The 22206-nt window shown below is 39.6% G+C and overlaps 1 protein-coding gene across 3 annotated transcripts in view; it reads left to right on the top strand.

Annotated features, from left to right (window-relative positions):
- Nucleotides 1-22206, top strand: part of HAPLN1 (hyaluronan and proteoglycan link protein 1) — a 63907-nt gene that overhangs the window by 8212 nt on the left and 33489 nt on the right. For 2 of the 3 annotated variants that reach the window (XM_066569503.1, XM_066569504.1), the window contains exon 1: nt 21375-21474. In XM_066569503.1, coding sequence (XP_066425600.1) covers nt 21375-21474 — 100 coding nt within the window. Of the gene's footprint in view, nt 1-21348; nt 21475-22206 lie in introns of those variants that run through there. The other variant, XM_066569502.1, reaches the window with a different exon arrangement.

Here is a 22206-nt window from a genome sequence, read left to right as displayed (position 1 = left end):
TCTATATCAAGTTTACCACACAAAATAATACAAAATCTTATGATTTTAAGTATAAAAATGGTGACCACATGGTGGAGGGCAAGAGCTCACCCTGAAAAATACCTAAAGAGAGGGAGGTGGAGGTCTCTAATGTGGAACCACACCATATCTGAATTCCTTTGACACCAAACAGCCAATTTGAGTTTTCTTTTTTTCTTCTTCTTTTTTTTTTTTTTCTTCTTCTTCTTTTTTTTTCCTTTTTTTTTCTTTTTTTTCTTTTTTTTTTTTTTTTTTTTTTTTTTTTTTTTTTTTTTTTTTTTTGGTATCTGGCTTGAATAATCCCTAGAGCTCTATCTATTTCTGCCTTGAATATTCCCTAAAGCTCTATCTATTTTGGCTTTCTGTTTGTGCCACCTGTGAGGAATGGCTCTTTTGCCCATGACCTCACAGCCCCATCCTCAGGGAAATTTATAGATGAAAAATTTTTATCTGGAGGAAAACCAGAAGAAGGACACTCCTCTTCTTTTCCAACTAATTTTTTTTTTCCAGTTAAAATGCGCAAATAAAAATGAGCAAAAGGACAAATTAAACGGTCTTCCAATCAACAGCCATAACTTTTTATTCTCTTTTTATTCTCATAAATATTGCCATGAAAAAGGCAATTCTGATTCTCTGCAGGTACATAAGCTCTTCCCAGACTTTGTTAAGGACAGCAGAACACACAGGAAATATATGTGGGTTTACCTCAAGGAAAATTTGGTTCATGTTCCTCTGTCATGGAAGCTTAAATATGGCAGGTGGCCTAGAAAACATTAAAAAATTAAAAAAAAAATTCTCATAACATTTTGTGGGTTTGTTTTATTAAGTCATCAGTTTTGAAGCCACAATATCAGATAAGAGCCTTGACTCCCAGTAGGAAAAGTCTTCTGACCTTTGTGCTTACAATGGAAAGCTCAAATATATGAACTGCAGGAGTAAACTGGAGAGAATGAAGAGTTAAAAAAGGAGGAGATGTTACAAATTGAGGCCAAAGCTCCAGTTTAGCTGTGTTTTTGAGAGCCTTTTAAGGAAAAAGGAAGGTAAAAATAGTGGGGGAAAAATGAAATATATCAAAATTGTGGCATTGCTTTTTCCTCCAACAAGGAACTGAGGGGTGTGAGGGGGAAGCTCAGCTCTTCAGTACATGGTAGGCACTGCTGCAAAGCGTTTAAAAGTCTTATCAGAACTGTGTTTAACTGGATGTAGAGAAGGAAGGAAGGCAGGACAGAATACAGAAAACACAGGGCTCATTTGCAGAGTCCTCCATTTCCTGCCACCCAGCCCTTAATTGCTCCTGGCTTTGACCTTTGGTGCAATTCTCCAGCCCTGAGCCGAACATCTCCTCCAGACTGGCTCAGGGAGCTGCGGGAGCTTGATTCAGTGCTGGGAGAGCCTCTTGTGGTGCTGCATCTCATCCCAAAATCACCTGGGATCAATTCCAGGGAGTGCTCTGCTGGGACAGTGAGGGATGAGCCAGCAGCAGGCTGTGATGCTGACCTTTGCTTCCCTTTTCCGGAAATAAAACCGCAGAGAGGACAGCCAGAGGTGCACAGAATTGTGAATAAATCCCTGCTGCATCCCTCCAATGTAGTTTTATCATCCCTAAAGGAATTCTGGGGTGATTGCAAGTCAGGCAGTTTCATTGAGGGGCTGAATCCCAGCACTTTGCTGCTTCAGTCTTGTGGGAAATGGAAAGAAATGGAAACTTCCAAAGACACAGGAGAGTTTGATGTGCAGCCTTGGGAGAGGCTTGGATTGATGTAAAAATAAAAGGACACAGAAATTAAGCAGAAAAATTATAAACTTATGTTTCTATAGTTGTATGTAAGATTATGCCTTCAGTAAGAAACTCTGTTAGGTAAGATGGAGAAGATTTTTAAAATGTAGTACTGTAATTATATGGAGTAAGCTAAGAGTTTAGAGATCATAATAGAAGCATATGTACATGTGATTGTAGCCTATTGAATGAAAGTATACACTTAATTGCAGTAGAATTAAGTAAAAGTGATAGGTTAGAAAACCAAAATAAGCTTTTTAGCCACTGTCCATTAGATGAAAAAGTCAAATATTGTAACAAAGGACTTATGACCACTTTAAGCTATAGCCAGCTACTTGTCCTCTTAAATCCCCCACCCTTTAAAACTGATATTTGTCTGAGCAATAAATAATTTTTAACCCAACTGTAGTCCCATCCCTTCATTAAAAACAGTGATGATGATGATAATAATAATAATAATAATAATAATAATAATAATAATAATAATAATAATAATAATAATAATAATAATAACATCTCACTGCCAATCAGAACAGCATCTCAATGCATAGTGGAGAGCCCACACAGGATTTCCAGGGATGATTTCTGCCATCCTAACTCCTCCCTGTTCCAAGGAGAGAACTTGCTGTGCCAGCAAAGAACATGGCACAGCATCATTTTGAGATCCAGGCACCCGAAAAACCAATATTAACTGTTGCCTTTTAATTATGTATTGCTTTTAATAGGAGAGAGAGAGGACTGCTGAGTAGTTAGGACACTTTCCTGTGAGGATATTTTACTGTTGCTGGTGGAGCATTGCTTCAGTCCCCTGCTCAGACCTAAATCCTTCTGTGGCTTTGAATAAGTTGGAGGCTCTCAGTTCTCCATCCCTCCACCTACCAAAATGAGATGATAAAACTTCCCCTGCTCACAGGGATGGTGTGGGGACAGTACAGATAATTCCTGCAGGCAGCCTCAGCGGTTTACCTGGCGCGGTGTCACCTGTGAAATGTGTCTGTGCAGCCAGTCAAGCAAGGGCAGTCGTGCCTTTCACCTCAGGGAAATGTTTATTTCTCATGGCATTGTCCCTTGTCCCATCCTCTTCATGCAAGCCAGTCTGGTCCTGGCCACCTCCAATGGCTTTGGGAGGGATTATCAGGGAGGAATCCAGAGGAGCTGCATGGGAAGTGCATCTCTGTCGTCAATCTCTGCTCACCTGGTACCATAGCACTCTTTTTTTTTTATACAAACTCGCTTTTTTTTTTTAATTCAAACTCATGGTTCCACCAGGGTTTGTGAGCTTTGGTGACATGTTGAGCCCCTGAGCCCAAAGCAGCAATTCCTTTAGAAAATGGAGTTTTGGGCTACCATCTTCAAGTAGGTGTAATTTCAAATTCAGGAGAGATGTCTGAGTGTTGCAGACTGCAGTGAAAGTGGATGGGAGTGAAATAAAAGAATCTAGACTGCCTGAAAGTACTCGGAATCATCTAGGAGAAAAAAAAATTCAATTAATTCAACTTTCCAACTTGCTTCCAGGAAAAAAATACAAATTATACAGGGAAGGTGTAGAAACAAAGAGAAAACCGACCTAAAATTCATACAGATTGTCACTTATAAATGACACATTTTAGCGAGCAAAATTAAAACTTTAAAAATGCATCTAATAATAGAAATTATATATGGAAATCAGTGCATCTTTTTGAATTCAAGGAAAACCCTCCCTTATTCACTTTGCTGAAGATTTATTGTATGTGAATGCTGCGCACTTACTTTACCAAGATAAATAAATGTCTACATGAGTCAAAGGAAAATAAAAATCTGGTCAGAACGCCTTGAGCAATGAGGTTGTTGTTCTTTTTGCAGAAGACAAAAAAGGCAGTTCTGGCTTCAGCTCTGTTGAAGACAGTCATGCAGCTTTCCACTATTTACTTTTCTAAAGGTTAATACAGCAGCCTGAAAAATCTTGAGTAATTACAGTGAGGGCTGTGTGTGCTAATGTCTTCTGACTCATTGACTCAGAGGCCAATAATATTTCATTTGATTTTCTGACTTCATTTTCCTGTTAAACTATGGATAGCCTCTGAAATTACTGATTTATAGATCCGTAGGCATCATCTGAAGGATTTTAGGCACTTTTTATTCAAAGCAGGTAAAATTATTTCATGTGCTGGCCCCTTGCTCTGCTGATTTTTCTGTGGGCATGTGCTTGATAAGAGATATCACAAAGTAAAAATCACTTTTATTTATAGCATGAGGAGAGGCCACAGATTTTAGATAATTTGGGGTTTTCCAGGTTTTGGCACGTGGGATTTAGGCACATTTCTGACCTTGGGGTTTCAGGAAAGCCAACATGAACTTTGGCATACAGCTTGGAAAAGATATTCCCCATGAAGGCATTAATTATGTTGCATCATTTTAACAGCAAATTGCTACATTTCTGACATTATATTTTCAGGTTTTAAAACAAATAGGAGCTGTGGGACTCTCTGAGAAATGGCAGAGTACTGCAATGTCCTCCAGCAACCTTGCCATAGCTCACCCTCAGGAGGATTCCTTCAGAACCATGAACATAATATGTGGTTCTTGCAAATAGATTTTCATCCCTGCATCTTAAATGCCAAAAGAGAGAGATGGCAGCCAGCATCAAGTAATCTAAGTGGACTCATATAAGATTTTATATATATATATACACACACACACATTTATTTATTTATTTATTTATTTATATAAATTTAGATTTATATACATATATAAATAAATATGTATATAAAATGTATATAAATATAAAATTGTACATAAATATAAATATACATATAACTATAAATATATATAAATATAAATTTATTTATTTATTTAAAATTAAAACTGATGTTCTGGAACACCTTTAGCAGTCCAAATCAAACAGAAATCTTGTGATTTTTTTTTTTTTTCCTGTACATACCCACAATGCAGAGAACCCTAAATACACATTTATAGATTCAAGGAAAAGCCCAGCAAGGAACACTTGGGCCAGAAAACATTTCCAGGTGAGGATACTCCCCCCCCCCAGCTACCTTGCAACAGCTGAAAGTGTTTCTTGAATTTGCAGCTGTGGATCTCTCTTGTGAAATTAATATCTTCTCTCCAGTGACCAAGAACCATAGACAGTGTTGCTTAACCTCTCATTTTGCCTGCTGAAAACCAAACAATATTTATCTTTGGCAGCACCCACTGCACTGTTTTGCCAGTGCTACAAAATTAAGTCATTTTTTCCTTTTTTTTTCTGATGGCCAGCAAAAGGAAAACTGGGTCTTCACAGCTTTATCCTTAAAATATTAAAATATTAAAAATATTAAAACACAGAAGTCTCAAATAACTTTGCATACTTCAGAAATATTCATTTGGGGTTTTTTTATTGGTTTGTTTTTTGTTGTTTGTGATTTTTTGGCAGATTTGTTTTCCATACAGTTGGAGGGTTATTTGAATATTTTTTTTTCAGGTTTTCATGGTTTTTTTTAAGGTTTCAGCATTATCCCAGGTGTTTTAGGACAGCTAGAGGAACCATTTCTAGATGTCCTGCTGGATGCCAGGTTGTTAGATCTCATTCTCTTGTATCCTTAACATCCAAGCACAAGAAATGAGATTTTTGAGAATCTTTTCCAGCTGAAATGTCCTTTTGGAAGGAGGGGAGCACATGGGTGGGAGGACAGCGCAAAATATTTACAACTTCTCTTGAAGGGAAGGAAACCTGAGGAGAGGTAAAAAAAATATCATTTTGGCTAAAATTGAAATTAACTGAGAAATTAAAGGTGCTTAACAGCTGCAGAAGTTTTAAGTGAGCACAGAACAGAGGGGTTGGATCCTGGGCCGTGGACCTGGATTTTTATTTTTTTTTTCCCTGGGATTTGCTGCTTGCTCTACCCTGGGCCAGCAGGGAACTGCTCTGTGTCCCTCCCTGAGCTGCAAACAAATCTCTTATCCCCAAAACAAGACAGAAAATACTTTCTTACAACGTTTATTTCGTTAAAAAATAAATAAACAATAAATAAGTGCTGTAATCTATTTATTAAGAATTATAAAGAAAGAAATCAGCTGAAGTCCAAATATTTTTTCTGAATTCAGAGCACGTAGGGAAAATCTGAGTTGTGGTGGAGGCGCTATTTATAGCTTTTATGTTCAGAGTTTATAGTAGAAATGAGTTTATAATGGAAAGTATGTCAGGTTATGAGTGTGCCAGCGCCTTTTTTTTCCCAACAAAATCTAATTTGAGACTTTTAAACAGAGGTGCTTAGAGTGGAAGACTAAAGACTAGCATCAAAAGCTTTTTTTTTTTTCTCCCTTTTCTGATGACCAACGTGAAATCCTTCATAAAATATGTGTGCCAGTCCTTTTATAGTAATAATGAAGGGCATCTCTGGGATTTTAAATAGCATCAGGCTTTAGAGCCTTTGAAATAAAGGTCACCCAGTACCTCAGACAAGAGCTGTGAGGGAAGGAGCCACAGCACATCCCCAGTTCCTCTGGTTTGGGCTCCCTCTTTTGCTCTCAACCCACAAAAAGAATTGAGGTCCCAATCAGATGCCCAAAATTTGTTTTTCTCCTCTCCCCCCACCAAGCTCCTAACTCACATTCTTGGAGTAAAAAGAGTAAAAAAAAAAAAAACAAAAAAACCCCAGAAACCTTTTTTTTGTTGCCACAATTGCTGTCCCCTTCCCATGGCAGGGAAGGTGTCGCATTTCTTTAATCGATTTTCCCTGCAGCACATCTGGGACTCTGTGACTCCCTGAGCCTGGGATGCCTCTGGTACCTCAAGGCAGGGATTGCCCCAAGCCTGGCACCAGCAAAGATCAAAGCCAAATGCCTCAAGTTATCCTGGAAGCACCAGGGAAATGGTCCCTTACTCTGCGTTTGCACAAAACACACCCCGTGGCTGCATCTCAAAAGATGTGTGGTATAAATCTGAGATTAAAACAGCTGGGCATTGATTCTATCTGGTGTAATCTTCAGGTGGCTGCATTGGAGGTGAGAAATTTATCTTCACTGATTGCAGGGTTTGTAGGCATTTTCTCATGTCTGTGTCAGATCTAATTAGAGCAACGACCTGATTTTTTTGGGGAAGAGATTTGTACTGTCTACAGCCCTTCCAGTGAGACTAGACCATTAAAAAGCTCATCAACTATATTTATGCCTCTCAGATTAGTTCATTTTGATGCTAGGAAACTGCCTTTTAAAGTATCCATTTCCTCAAAATGACCGAAACTCAGGAATATTTTCCATTATTCCCTTGATGTATCAGCTAATGGAATCCTATTTTCTAATCTTCTGTTGTCAGTGACATTTTCTTTACTACTTTTTTTGCTGCATTAACAGCCGTGGCCCCTGAAACGAGCAGATATTCTCCCCTTGGATATGCAGCTCCTGTGAGAATGTTGAAGTGGCTGTTCCACATGAATAACCCACTTCAGGAGCAGATTAACCATCAGCCAGGTTTGAAGGAGGCTCTGCTCAAGGCCAGGTTCCAGTCCCAGAGAACAGGATGTTAATAGATATAAAGTTTATAAATAAGTTTATAAATAAGTGCTCACTTTCTGCCTGGGACCCACAGTAGATGCATGAGCAGTTCATTCTTTCTCCAGAGCAGATAATAACATGTATTGATGCCTCAAGAGTGAAAAACAGAGGGAAATTTATTTTATTGCAGTTTTCATGTTGGGTAATTTCCCTCTAGAGAGAGGAAGAACAAATTCCTGAGCACTGCTTATTCTCACCAGCTTTCACTGGTGCAGTCATGTCAATCAAAAACATATCTTTAACACCTTTAAAGGTGTTGATAACACCTTTATCAGGGTGTTATCAACAACCAAAGCTGGGATGGCCATCCACACATGTGTAATATAGAGGTAAACATGTTTTCTACAATGAGCATTCATTTTGTTAATTATTAGTTTACAATAGACAGGTATTATTAATGTTATTATTATTATTATTATTATTATTATTATTATTATTATTATTATTATTATTATTATTATTATTATTATTATTATTATTATTATATCATCACTATATTTAAATATAATAATAAATTCTTATATTATATTATAATATATTCATGTATTATATTATTATATATTTTACATATAATAATATATAACATATAATATATAAATAATATATAATATATAAATAATATATAATATATAAATAATATATAATATATAATATATAATATATAATATGTTATATATTATATATAATATAATATATGTTATATATTATATAATATATCATATTGATACAATATTATATTGATGATAAAATAATAAAGATAATATCTAATAAATATAAATGTATTATATTATTATATTTAAATCTAGTAATAAATTCTTATATATTATTATATTATGATGTATTAATATATTATTAGATATTTTGATATAATATGATATAATTAATATAATATAATATGATTATAATATAATAAATGTAATAGTATAACCTAATAATACATATAATAATATAATACATTAAATATAAATATTTGAATTAATATAATAATAAAATAATTTCCCTCTCTTTTCCACTCTTGAAGCATCAATATATGTTATTATCTGCTCTGATGAAACAATGGCTACTAATTCAACTGCTACCAATTAAGCTCTTGGAGGGTTGTTTCCCCCCTCTACACCAGGACTAACCTGTCAGCATCTCCCTACCCATGTATCTAAATCAACAAACCCTCTCTAGTGTAGATTAAACTTAATTAGGGATTAGCACAGCTCCCAATTCCGTCAGGCAGCCCTCAGGCTTGGGAGGTGGAGCTGTGCTGGGCTTGGTTTATTTAGGCCTGCCCAGGATAGATTTGGGCATTTGGGGCCCTTTTTTTTAACCCCTGCTATTTGACTCTTTAAAAACCCTGGAGAGTCAGCATTTAGAGTGCAAAACCTGACTTTTGGATGTAAGGGAATCTGTGCCTTTGCCCTGACATGAAGCTGAGCTGACCCCACAAGATTTAAGCTCCTGGCAAGTGAGAGATCCTGGAACAGGGGTCCCATGCCCCACGTGCACTTTTTGTGGCTTGGGGAATTTATGTGTGTCACTGAGATGAAAGCTGGCCTAAGCAGGAGCCAGAACCTCAAGGTGATTTATTTGGTAATTTATGGTCCTGGTAGAAAATCACAACCCTAACTTCTAAAAGCAGTAAGGGAATTTTAAGCTTTGATGGTGCACAGATCCCTCATGGTCTGACAAATACCTGAGGTAGGGGATGCTGCATGGGGTATGGAGAAAAATGACAATTTGACAATTTTCCATGATTGTGGAGCATCTGGGAAGAAATGAGCAGAAATATCAGCTTTTCAGGGAAATCCTCAGCAGATCCTCTTGCTCTCCCCTCTTTCCCCTCTTTCCTTTGGGGCTACAACTCCTGCCATTAGCACACAAAAAAAAAAAACAAAAAACACCAAAACCCAAAAAAAAAAAAAAACACCAAAAAAAGCCCACCAAAAAACAACAAAAAAAAAACCCACCAAAAAACCAAACACAAAAAAAACCCCAAAACCAAAACAATTCTTTTCCCAAAAGCAGCACTTTGGGGCAGGGATTCTCCTGTCAGGCAGTTTTGGAGATGCATTGTTTCTACTGCTTTTGGGTTCTTCACCCCAGGCCACAGTTTTAACAGCCCTGCTTGCAGTCAGTGGAGCTTATAATGGAAATTTTCTCCTTGTGTCTGGTGCAGGTATTTGGTGCAAAAGCTCAGTGAAGCTTTAGTAACTGAAAAAATAAATAAATAAAAATAGAGAATGTCCATAATGCATCAAGGCAAAAGTCATCCTTGCCCTCTGACCACTGATACCCTGTAATTGTTTTAAGGATAGAATTCAAAGAAAAATAGGTAGGATGAGTGCAGACCTCCTGTGCTGTGTATCTCTGTGAGAGCTCCCTGTCTGTTGTAGGGATGTCACCCTCCAGAGTGTGACAATCCCTGCCTCAGGAGGGTGAGGATGTGGATTTGAGGTGTTCAAAAGCCCTGGAAGGTGCTTTTGGAGCACCTGGAATAATGTCTGTGAGGCTGAAAAACAGCCTGCATAGTCCTGAGGACATGAAAGCCCAGACAAAAGCCTGGGGTTTATTCTGGATTATTGTAGAACTGCTGATCCCTGTAATTAACTAAGTTTGGAGGAACGTGCAAAAAAAGAAAAAAGTAAGTGAATCCTATCCATTTGCCATTAATTTATCTTTGAAACACAACTCATTTTCAGCCTGCTAACGCGGGTATTCTTGTTGACTAAGCAAGCATATAACCTCATCTGGCTTAAACAAAATCAATACAATTTCCTTGTTAATTGAGTTTCCCAGTTCAGAGATTGTCAAGAGAACCTGCTGTTGGGTTAATGTTTTGGTTTGGCTTGCTTTTGTTTTTGTTTTTTTTTTTTACTGAAATCTGCACAGGTTTACTTTATCTTCAGGACTGACCACAAGCCAGCAGATATTGTTGGCAGACAAAAATAAGTCTCAAGCCAGTCCATTTACCAATTACATCAATGTTTTTTTAAAAATGTCTTCTGTTTCATGTCACAGCTCTACAAATTAAACCCTGTCCTTGGACTTTGGTTCTCTCAAACTCTGTGTATGCTAAAAAAAATTCTCTCCTGTTTCTAGATTTCTACTCATTACTTCTCCAAATACAAGTCACTTTTCTCTTCAGAATGGGTCTCCAAGGCACAGACTCCTCAGTCATGCCTTCCTACATCTGAATGAACCTAAAATATGATGCACTTTTGTAATTGTACAAGGTGCACTGAACTGCCTGCTCTGCAAGGCTTTATGCTTACACAGCTTCAGAGGTTTTTATTTGCCATGGTGTGTTCTGCATCATGATTTTATCAAGCAGTTGCAAATTGCCCAGTTAATCCTCTGCTTTGCATTTTCTCAGATTTCACCAGACCATTGTGGTTTTACATTATTTCCAATATTCCATTTTCATCAGGGTGGTTTGTTCAGGGGAGTTCCTGCATTTTTTTTTTTTTTCATGTTACACATTTGATTTACAAGCACGTGCTGAAATTATCATTATTTTCACAGCTTAACACCCTGAACCACTCTTAGACATCCAGAGTGGAAACAGAGCTGCCATTTTCCCTTTCTTTCTGCCACATCCCTGGGATGCAAGGGTGGAAAATTCACATTTTGCACATAACCACTGCAGCAGGCAGGCAGGCAGGCAGAAACCTCCTGCATGACCAAGCATTTCAGCAGCCAAGCCATTTAAGCCAGCCACAAGTGCCTCCATTTCATTTGCAGATATTTAACGATCCTTATCAGGGGGGAACAGAGCTGCTGCTGCTGCTTAAAGCAGAGAGTCCACTTAGGAAATTATTGGAGTCAGGCGCTGTGAGAAAAGCCCAGAGATGAGAAAGGTGCTTTGCTGGCAGTGCTGGGAGTTACTGGGAGCAGGTTTGTAGGATCTATAGGAAGCTATTCCATCTGAATGGGTTGGATTCTGTCATTAGGAGCATCAGCCAGGAGAGCTTGGACCTGCCGTGAGGGGGAAGGAAAAAAATTCTGCCTGAATTAGGAATCGGTTGTCCTACTTATGTTGAAGTTTTTGCCAAAAATCAGGCATACAGGAACAAAAAAAAAGGGATCCCCTCTGTCATAACCTAGTCCTCTCCTATCCACATTCCCCTTCATCCAAGACAGTTTCTCTCAGAGCAGGCAAATTGTGATTTAAAACTAGCTGTGTTTCTTTCCTCCACCCTAAAAATGTCTTTATGGAGGCTGTGAAGTTTTCCTACAGCTTAAAATTATATCATTTCCAGCTTAAACTTATTTATGGCCCCACCAGTTCTGTTCCCAGGTTTAGCTGAAATATCCTTTAGCTTCTGAGGCTTTTCCTCTGTGATATATTTATAGAGAGCAATTATAACCTTACTGAGGTGTGTTTTGCCAGAGTAACCAAGTCAAGCTCTTTTGGCCTCTTTTTATAAACAGGTTTTCCTTTCCTCTGGTTGCAGCCATAAACCCTTTGCCCTGTCCAGTTTTAAGGCACTCCATCCCCATTCCAGGGACCAGGAGCTTGGGAATTCTGCCTGAGGGTGCTGCCAGTGGCTGGGAGAGGGAGGAGAGGTTGCCAAGGTGGTGGTGAAACCCACTGGCCACTCCAGCTCTTTGATGTTCCTCCCTGTTGCCAAAAATCTTCTTTTTCAGCACCTCTGGAGGCCAGGCAGCCACCCACCCACTTATTCTGGTGCCACATTGCTGATTCCCTCCCCCGGACTCCTCTGAGGAAAATTTCTGAGGTTTGGCATAGCTAAAATCACCCATTATTTTTAAAATTCTTTGCCTCCTTAAACCCAGTCCCTTCCTCCTCTATCCCAAGTGATAATTCCTGATGCTGAGTCACCACCAATGTTCCGATGCTTCCCTTTTCAAGTCCTTATCTAGACACCTTTTTCACCTTATCAGAACTTTTCTGGTGCCATCTGCCTCTGGTGAAGCTTTTCTCCACTGCTGGCACATTGACTGTTCACGTGTCACGAGCAATATATTTGTTTATTTATTATTAAATTCCCTCACAGAGGTATTTCTGCAGCACTGTCAGTTTGCAGCATCAGTTTTCAAATTATTGTCCTTTCCTCTGGAGCCCAGTAAATCCTTTTCGTATTTCTCCCTAGTGTTGCTGTTGACTTATTTACTTCAAAGTGCAGAACTGCAGTCTTTCTTGTCAGCATCTGCAACTGCAGATACAGAGTCTGGACCTTTGAAAAAACACTAATTTCTGTCATCTTTCTCACATCTGACTGACCAAGGATGGCTGTGTAAATCTCTTGTTATCATTGCTGTAAACCAGTAAAGAATTTTTTTTTTTTAATTTTTCCTTTTAAATAAATGAGTCATGCATGCATTTCTGGACCAGAAACAAAAAAAATGGAAACAAAACTATGGTTTTCAGACCATAGTTTGAATTTGGTGTTTTCTTGGTATTGTTGATTCAAAAAAGGTGTATGCATAATACTGAGGTGACACTGTTTACTTTAAAAGTTTGAAAGACTTATCTTTATCTGGAAATATTTTCTAACAGACATCCACAGTCTTACTATTGTTTATTATTTGTTTTCAACTGAATTTAGCTAACAAGGCTTTAACTAAACAATCATATGACTCATGTGTTTTTCCAGTGTTCTCAGGCCTAAGACACTGCAATGAAAAGATACTTAAGAAAAGCAGGGAAGGGGGGGAAATGGCACAAGTGGACATCCAAATGTTCTCCTGTGTGTAAACACATGGTCAGCTATCACACAGGGCCTCAGCATGTGGAAATATTTGGGGTTTTTTTTAGTGGTAGGCTCGTGAAGAACCCCAAATCTGTTATAGGTGTTGATAAAGTCTCATTGCAGCCATGTTGCAGCTCCTTCTAACCCTAAAAATATTCGAAAAATCACTTCCATGATTTTTAAGCAACAAAAAAGATCATCATGGTGCCACCAAAAGGGAGTTTAGGAAAGAAAATTAATCCTCTTTCCTCCTTCCCCCCGTGAAGGGTTGAACTCAATTCCCCCCAAAACCTGAACCAATGGCCTGACCCCGAGACCTCCCCCGTCTGCAAAGCCACTGATCTCAGTAGAAAGTATGTTTTGCCATCAATTGCCAATTAATTCAATTATGGAAATTGCTGGAAGAGCTGTGCTTTCACAAGTGATACCCACATGGCTTTGATCTGGCTGCACCCACAGCCAATTCCCCACCACCAAACAGCCAAAGAAAACTCGAGTACATTTGCAGATGTTTGATGAAAACAGTTCTGTTGTGAAGTTAAAGCGTTTGCCTTCTCAGAAGCACTGATTCAGCTGGGGCTTGCATTGGCAACATGGAAATGTTTTCAAATTTTCAATGTGAAAAGATGCAGGGTACTGTACCATTGCTGTTATTTCTTCATGAGAGTGAGTGTCTTCTTAAAGTCATTCTCAGTGACATTGAGAGTGCAGACAGTGCAGTTTTGAGGCCACAAGACAAATATATATATATATATATATATATATATATATATATATATATATATATAAAGAGGGAGGACAGGGCTGAGTTCTCACGGCTGGCTGGACAAGGAGCCCTGTTTTATGCTCTGCACCAGGACCCATGACAAAAATATTTTACTGCCTGTAATTCCTTGCAGCAGGCTGGCACCAGCCCCTGCTCAGGAAGTCTGGCAGTGCATCTGTTCTCTCACAGGGTGGCATCCTTGAAGGGTGTGAAGGCACTGATGATGTTTTAAATTTCAATTTTTATATTTCTGGTACAGCCAGCTTGGCTGGGGGGGAAGGAATGGGGACTCCACCACATGAAATGTGGCTCAGAAAGGAGGGAGCAGAGAGTACCTGGCCCATTTCCACATCTCAGATGAATATCATTGCATGGACAGTTCCCCAACATTCCTATGACTTTTAAAATATTTCCCAAGCCAAAAATCTAGGATTAAATTTGAAGTGATGATCAGAGATGGGTTTGGAAACCAGCGGCCTGCAGTGAATTTAAACACAGAATTTAAACACTGAGTGACCTTGAACACAGACACAGAATTTATACACAGAGTATCAGTCGGTGGTTTACCTGCCTGCTTTTGAATTAATTAATTTGTGCCACATTTCCAGAAAATAATCTTTCCTCTGTCCTTTTAGGGGGAGTGGGGCTCGTTGGTGTTTGAGGCTCATTGTCTTTTCCACGTGAAATATTAGTTTTTCCAACAAAGATTTACATATTTTTTGGCGGGAACTGGAGAAGGTTTAGATTGTGTAGATTCCTCTTTTAGGTCTGGCTCAAAGCCCCATCATAATTTCAGTGGCTGGGAGGGCATGGGGAGACTCTGAGGGGAGACACAGCATGAGTTGTGGGGGAGATGAGCAATTACAATTTAGAAAAACCCCATTTTTTGTCATCCTGGGTGCTGTGCCTGGCAGATTCTAGAGAGTGGTGCTGCTTTGGTGCCCAGTTACCTGAAAATTGATAGTGGGAAGTAACCCTGGAGCCTCCCTACTCAAATATCCCAGTCTCATCCTAATTAATTAAATTTCCAAATGTCCACCAGGCTGAATGGGCTTCGAGTAAATTATTCGCCTTTTCACTGCACACAAAAGCCTCAAAAATTCTGTCTGACCAATTGGAAAAGGTGGGTGGACTGGACTAATTGTTCAATTTAAAGCATGAAATGTGGCACAACTGGTTCAGGTACAGAAAGGCAGTTCAAGCTCCCAAAGACAGCAATTATAATGATAACATAAGAATAATATTATTGTTAATAATATAATCATATTATAAAGAAGTTAAAAGAACATTTTGTGGGAAACTGCCTAATGTTATTTGATAGATGAGATTTTTTTTAATTGCCTCAAGAAGACAGGCACCCAGCTTATGTTCACCTTTGGCAGGGGATAGAGCAGTAGAAAATTAAAACATTTATGACCCTGTAGAAATCCAAGCATGCAGGAAAGAACAGGCAGAACCAGAACCACCCAAAACCCCCCTGGCAGAAATTCCCGAGGCCTTGCAGAAGTTTTGCAGCAGGAAAATATTCCTGCCACCAAGAAATCACCCTGAGGAAAAAGTGTGGGTAATTGTACAGGGCCTGGGGAGCAAAAAAGCCCTGAGGAAAAGCCAGTTTTGTAGATATGGCCAAAAGGCAAAGAAATTGAGGGGGAAAGATCAAGTTTTCTGCTGATTCTCACTGACCTCCATGCTTCTTTGTTCAAGAAGAGCTTTTGAGCACCTGAAGAAGGTGTCAGAATACAAACACTGTCTAGAAAGACAGCTCTCAATTGTTTTGAAGATCACTGATAAGTGGAGATTGAAGTAAAAGCTTTCTCTAAAGGAAGGGACAGAAAAAAAAATATATCCAGTTTATAACACGAAAAGCAAATTTGCCTTTCTGTGTTATCAAAGAACGTCCCACTGCAATACTGAAAGCAAAAAAATCCAAATTCCTGAACTGAAAACATGTTTATTCAGAGCGTTATTAAGATAAAATTTTAAAAACTAAAACCAAACAAAAAAAAAACACAAAAAAAACCAAAAAAACCAAAAAAACCCAAAACAAAATAAAAAAAAAAACCCAAAAAATAAAAGATAAAAACTCCATGAAAACTCAAGAAACTCAAAAAATAAAACTAATGGAGTCACTGAGTGAACACTATTCCTTCCAGGATAGATCCTAAAGCACATTTGCTTTATCCCTGATTGCATTTAAAACCTACAGTACCAAATTTTCTACACCACATGACCTTGACTCTACCCTACCAGTAATGACAGAATTGCTTTTACCCTTGGTTTCTGGAATAAATTCCATATCTGGTGCAGGGCAGGCACTTCAAAGGCACGTAAAGGCCATTTTCTTTCTCCCTGCACGCCATTTATCAGCATTCCTCCTGGGAAATTGTTGGGCTGCAGGGGATTCCAGACGTGCTCGGGGTGTCGTGCTGCTTCTTTGCACTGAGCTGCTCTGCCCAGGGCTGCAGAGCCAAAAGCACAACCTGTTCTCCAGACAGCCACCGTCTGCCACCTCAGATGGCCCCAGATCCCACACGAATTGCCTTAAAAACTGAAGTGCCAAGGGAGGAAGATGCCTTGGAATGTGACCTTTAAGTCATCCTAATAGAGGATGTAAATATTGTCATTCCCACGCCACCAACTTGCTCTTTCTGTTCCGCCACGGCACCCAGCAGATTTTTATTTTGCAAGAAAAAATTTAGCGATTTGGGGATCATTCTGCTGAGTCTGCCCTGCCTTGATTCCATCACTCTGGGGGATTTCACAAGGAGAAAACAGTTGTCTTAGCAAAATGAGTGACAGTCAGAATCCAGAGTGGCATTGTAAAGGTAGCCATGGCAAGAAGTGGATTTTCATCAGATTTGGGGGACCGAGGTCTCGAGTCTATAGCTGGAACTAAATGTTTTACTTTTGCCTTTGGAGAATGGAAGGTTTCTGGAGGAGATGGAGGTTATTAAAAAAAACACCAAAAATGAATGGACAAAAGTCATCCTGGGCCAGTCAAACACACACCTCCCTTCCACTGACCACGCTGACCAGGTACAAACTGACTGTGACAATGGTCTGAGCGGGGTGTAAACATTTTGTGCCCAGACAAAATGGCCCAGGTGCCCACAATCTGGAGCTGAATTCCATTTTCATGGCTTGACTCAGCTGCCAAAGCCCAGGGGCTTACACACACAGATAAGATTTGATCTCTAGCAGCCTTGGGACTGAGCAGAAAATCTGTTTAATCAGCTGGATTGAAGTGTTCTGCTCCAAGTCACCAGTTTTAAGAAAAGCTGCTGAAGGGAGTGTGTGAGTACTGCCTGGACTGGTCCTCTTATTCCATTACCCACCAGAAGTGCCTAAAGATGAGACACCCTTCATTACTGCTCCCTCAAAATACACATATTTTGTTCTGTTAATAGATAATTTCTCTCTGTTTAACACCAGCTCCCAGGTGGATCTGAGCTCCACAGAGAGGAGCCTGTAAAGGCTTATATTATACAGTAGGTTTGTGTGAATGATAACAGATTTTGGGGGTTTTTCAACCCCAAATTATCAGGACTGATTGTATGTATTCTGTCCCCTGTTTTAGGTGCCACTGATTCTTTTACTTGCTGAGCCTCATTTTACTAAATTTAGAATAGCCCACAGAAAGGCAGAAAGTTTTATTAGGAAGCCTCCTGTTTCTGCCCAAGGAGCCTGGGTTTCTCCTGTGCCATTTTCAGTTCAGGCTTCCACAGGTCTTGGAACTCAGGGAACCAAACATTTGATGTAAGAAATCATCACCTCCTCACATCAGATGAAAATTAACTCCTGTGAACAAAAAAAAATCTTTCCACTTTAAAGGCTTTTAACTACTGCCAGAGAGAGAGAATATTGAGGTAGGTGGCCCTTGTCCTCACACAGTGGATGTTTGCATCTTCTGCAGCTAGGCAGCAGTTGCAAAAGGAAATAAGAAATATGTTATTCTATTCAAAGCAGACATTGGTGGGTAATGCTGTTTTTCAGTGCTCTGCCCTTCAGAGAGATGCTTGTCACTAAAGCAGTCAAACTGCTTGAAAGCATTCTGTAAACTCTCAGATTATTGTGTTAAAATACAAAAAATTGGTGCTTTACAGACTTTTAGATATGCCAGTAGTAGATTAATTAATGCTACGTAAGTATTGAAAAATGGTGATTTAATGTCAGAACTTAAAAATGTATCTGAGAATGAGCAATTCTGGAGAATTTAAACACTGAGTGACCTTGAGCACTTCCCTGAGCCTTGAGGTTCTCCCTTTAAATCTCCCTTTCCAGCTTCTTTGTGTGCCTGTCCAGGGAGATAGCAGATTCATAACCTGCAGTAATTGAAACCAGCGTGAATTTCTTGAGTATGACTAATCTTTACCATTCCTTACCCCCCAAAAAAAAAAAAAATCACCTAATCCCAGCCAAGACTTTATTAATTTTAATATGAAAACATCCACACCTATCATGTCTCCCCTGAGGTCCTCCCAGGCTGCTGCAGAAATGGAATCTGACTTCTATTGCTTTGGCTAGAGGCTGAGGATGTGAATTCCTCTGGCTAATTGCCTTTTTGGATAACCTACAAAGCACCAGGGGTCAGATTCTTGGCCTGGTAACATTGCCTTGGCTCAGTGCCCCCACTCCCATCATGGGGAATCCCAGTAGGAGAGAGGTACCAGGTCATTCCTCACAAATTCTGCCTTTTAACAAATCTAAAAATGCCACCAAATTGGGTAAATCCCCCCCAGAAAAAAACGGTGTGGTGATCTCTAGCCATGTCTGTGACATGTGGGATTGGTCAGCTGGACACTGAGGAAAAGGAAAAATAGAATTCCAGGTCAGCACTGGACTCTCACCCTGCCTGTGTGATGCTGCCACATAAATGCTCCAAAATCAGATCATACCTGCCTGTAAGTACCAGGTAAATATCCCCAAAAAATGTGACCTTCATCCTGAAATTATTTGCTTTGGAAATCATCCCCAGATGGTGCTGCATGGAGGAGTTTCTCCCATCAGTGTAGGCAAGGAGAGGGAAGCACATGTGGGGCTCTCCATCCATGTTCCCAGAAGGAGAAATATTCCTCACTCCTCAGCAGGGCCTGTGCACACAGTGCTTGGAATAGATGGGGTTGCTGTCCCCAAAAAAAAAATCCCTGTGATTGTTTTATTTTTTGTCACAGAAAAGGGCAGATTTGTGTTTAGAAGTCAAAATGAGCTGATCTGCAGAGCCCCTGTGGGCTTCTCCTCACTCACAGAGCCCAGAGCCGGAAAACTCCCACAGGCCTCGCCTTCACAACCAAAGCTCTTTTGTTAAACAGGCCACGTCTAAATCAATAGAAATCATTAATAAAAAAGAATTGTCAGAAGTTAGCCAACAGCCAAAAAGAAAAGAAAAAAAAACAACCAACCCCAGACCCCAAACTTACAGGATTTTGCAGTCTGAGAGGGAACACACGGTGTGGGGTTTGTGAGGGACAGGGCAGGGTGAGGCCTTGGAGTGGCTGCCCAGAACAGAGGCCGGACAAAATTAGGAAAATGAAGTGGGTATTTATTAAATACACCCTCAAAAGGTGCATCTTGGACAGTCAGAAGCCTCCCAGAGGCTACACCCAAGATGGACAATGGTCATGAGTTTTTTACACAATTATAAGTTTGGTCTATTTGCATTTCAGGGGTTAATCCTCCAATTACAGGTTCAGGTAATGAAGTCATTTACTCCCAGTTTCCTCCCCCCCAAACCCACTTTTGTTTATACTTTTGGAGCCTGAGGCTGTAGGCTGTCCTTGAATTTCAGGCCTAGAGGGATTTTTTCTGACCAAAACGTGAAGAGAGCAACTAACACTATTCAGAGTAATTAGTAGAGTTACCTACTAATTCAGTACAAAATCTGAAAAACATAAATGCTTAAATCCTAAAGCATCAGAAGGAGCACCCAGGTGCCCCGGGGTGACCCTCCCTGAGCCCAGGCTGGGGCTGATGTGCTCTAGAGGGAGCCACATCTGTCCTTGCTGTCCCAGATGGAGGTCACCATCCTCCCAGGCTTTCCAGGAAAGAGGGAGTGGCCGAGGCTGGAGTTACTGAGCCTGGACCACCTGGGAAAGAGAGTGCAGCCAGCACTTGTCCTCCACCTCTAGGCACTGCACAGGAAGGATTAAGGGATGCTGAGCTGGTTTTGAGCTCCCCACCACAAAGCTGGCTGTGAAGAAATGGAAGGGCAGGCAAGTAAACGTGCATGTTCTGATATGGAAAAAATGGCTTTTTTTTTTTTTTTTTTTTTCAGTCTGCAGCAGAGGTTGGTTCAGGTTACAGCGTTTAGATCTGGACTTGAAGCACTTCAGGGTTTGTGTCTGTTTAGGGATAGGGGAATGCTTTCAGGACTCACACCTAGACCTTGGTTTTGACTGAGTATTTTGCAAATTTTATGTTTTTCTAGCTCTGATGGAGAAAAAAAACAGGAGGAAAGAATTATCTCTGTGCAACTGAGAAAAAAAAAATCACATATTTGATATGGGAGGGGGAAATCCTACTCTCTTTAAAGGCAAAGTTGGGAAATAGCGACCTTTTATTTCAAGGAGTCAGATTCATAGAAACTAAAGCCATAAAACACAACAGCAGCCCCCCAAAAAAACCACACAAAACCCTCTTGTATTTTATGCCTCCTTTTCTATTTCAGGTCCTCATTTGCCTAATCACTTCTCAGAGGCTGGCAGAGATTTTCCCTGCAACGCTGGGCTCTGCTGACTGCAGAGACCCTACCTGGCACACTCAGCCAGTGCGTCAGCATTCTGGGTGGAAATGAATGAAAAATCAATCAGGGCAGCTGCAGCGGTAGCATTTTCAACTCTAACCTACTTTGTGCATGGTTTCAACCATTTCATTGTGTGTTCAGTTGTTTTTGGTTTTTTTTTTTTAATGGTAAGTGGATCTGAAGTAAAATTGATCTTCCTTAGTCAGCCTAATAAATGTTTTGTCATCTTTTCTGCTTAGCTCGAGCAGATTTGCCATCCTGACTGCTAAGTTAAGCTGCAGACTTGATTGAAATGCCAAAACCTACAAGAAGATTGTTTTAATCTTGAGAACCTGTCACCAGCAGATTGCATCATGCAGTGGATATAGATACAGTGATAGAGCTTTGATTGTTTTAATTGTATTTGCAGACCAGAAATAGAGTAGGTCTTGAAAATCAAAAGTACACCAGAACCTCTTTTGAAGCGCAGGTACTGCTTACGTGTGGTCTTGCAAGGAGTTTGGCTTAGGAGTATTGGTCTGTGCACTTTCTTTTTTTTTTTTTTTTTCCTTGTTGCATTTCTGCATAGGCAGAGTTAAATACGGATTTGTAGTTTCACTTAGTTAAAGTCCACAGTAAAGTGGTCCAATATTCATGCCAAAAAGATTAGCAGCTGTTGTAACTTCTGCCAGCTGAGTGGGTTCCATACATTAAAAAAAAAAAAACAAAACAACAAAACCTCGTAAGATCACTACTCTAACAAGTTGAACAGTGCAACACTGTAAAAGGTTTCCTAAAATTCACAATCCTCTTCTTGTGTGTGATGCCCTTACAGTGAAGAAGATTCTTTTGGCTGTAAAGATGAAGACTCTCCTTTTTCTGGTGCTGATCTCTGCCTGTGGGGCTGAACCTCACCCTGGCAACTCAAGTCTGGAGCATGAAAGAATTGTTCACATTCAAGGTAAGGAAATAAGTGAGAAAATACCAATATCTTCATATTGCTGAGGGAAACAGAATAATGTGCTTAATGATCCTTATTTAACTTTTTTAAATTTTATTTTTACACTGTCACACTGTTTTTAAAATACTTGTATTGCTGCTGACCAAATGTTTTCTTTTCTGGTTCTGTTGCATTGTTATTTCTCCTAAGAAAAGTCAAAAAAAAAAAAGAAAGTTGCACTGTTTAATAGCACTTAGTCACAACCTTGCAAAGGTAGTGAGTAAAGTACAGCATGATTTAAGACAAAGAGAAAAGGCATGCATCCTAAAGTAATAAACAACTGCAGTGGGTTGAAATACTTCAGTTTATTGTAGAATAGATTTGATTTTAAGAGGTCTGCCATACACAGCTCTCCACAGCACAGATATTTATTGCTGTGGTTCATTTAAAAAGGCTCAGCACATCAGAGATCATAACTGGGCAACATAAACCGGTAAAAAAAATAAAAAATGTAACTTACCCTGAAAGAAATGTGCCTTTCCTCATACCTTTAATTCACACTAAATATTATCCTGGCCTTCTGCAGAATCCTGTTTGAGTCCCAGAGATTATAGCTGTGGCAGGATTTGAGCCTGCAGCACAATGCAGCTGTTTTTCCAGTCCCAGCTTCAGTCCTTCAGGGTTATCCTGCACAAAAAAAAATCAGGGGGTTTATGCAGTAAGGACAGGCAGAATGAACAGGGATTCTCCTGT

This window comes from Molothrus aeneus, chromosome Z (assembly GCF_037042795.1).
Source record: "Molothrus aeneus isolate 106 chromosome Z, BPBGC_Maene_1.0, whole genome shotgun sequence".
Lineage (NCBI taxonomy): Eukaryota > Metazoa > Chordata > Aves > Passeriformes > Icteridae > Molothrus > Molothrus aeneus.
The sequence above is the reverse complement of the archived record's forward strand: the minus strand, read 5'-3'. Positions and strand labels throughout refer to the sequence as shown.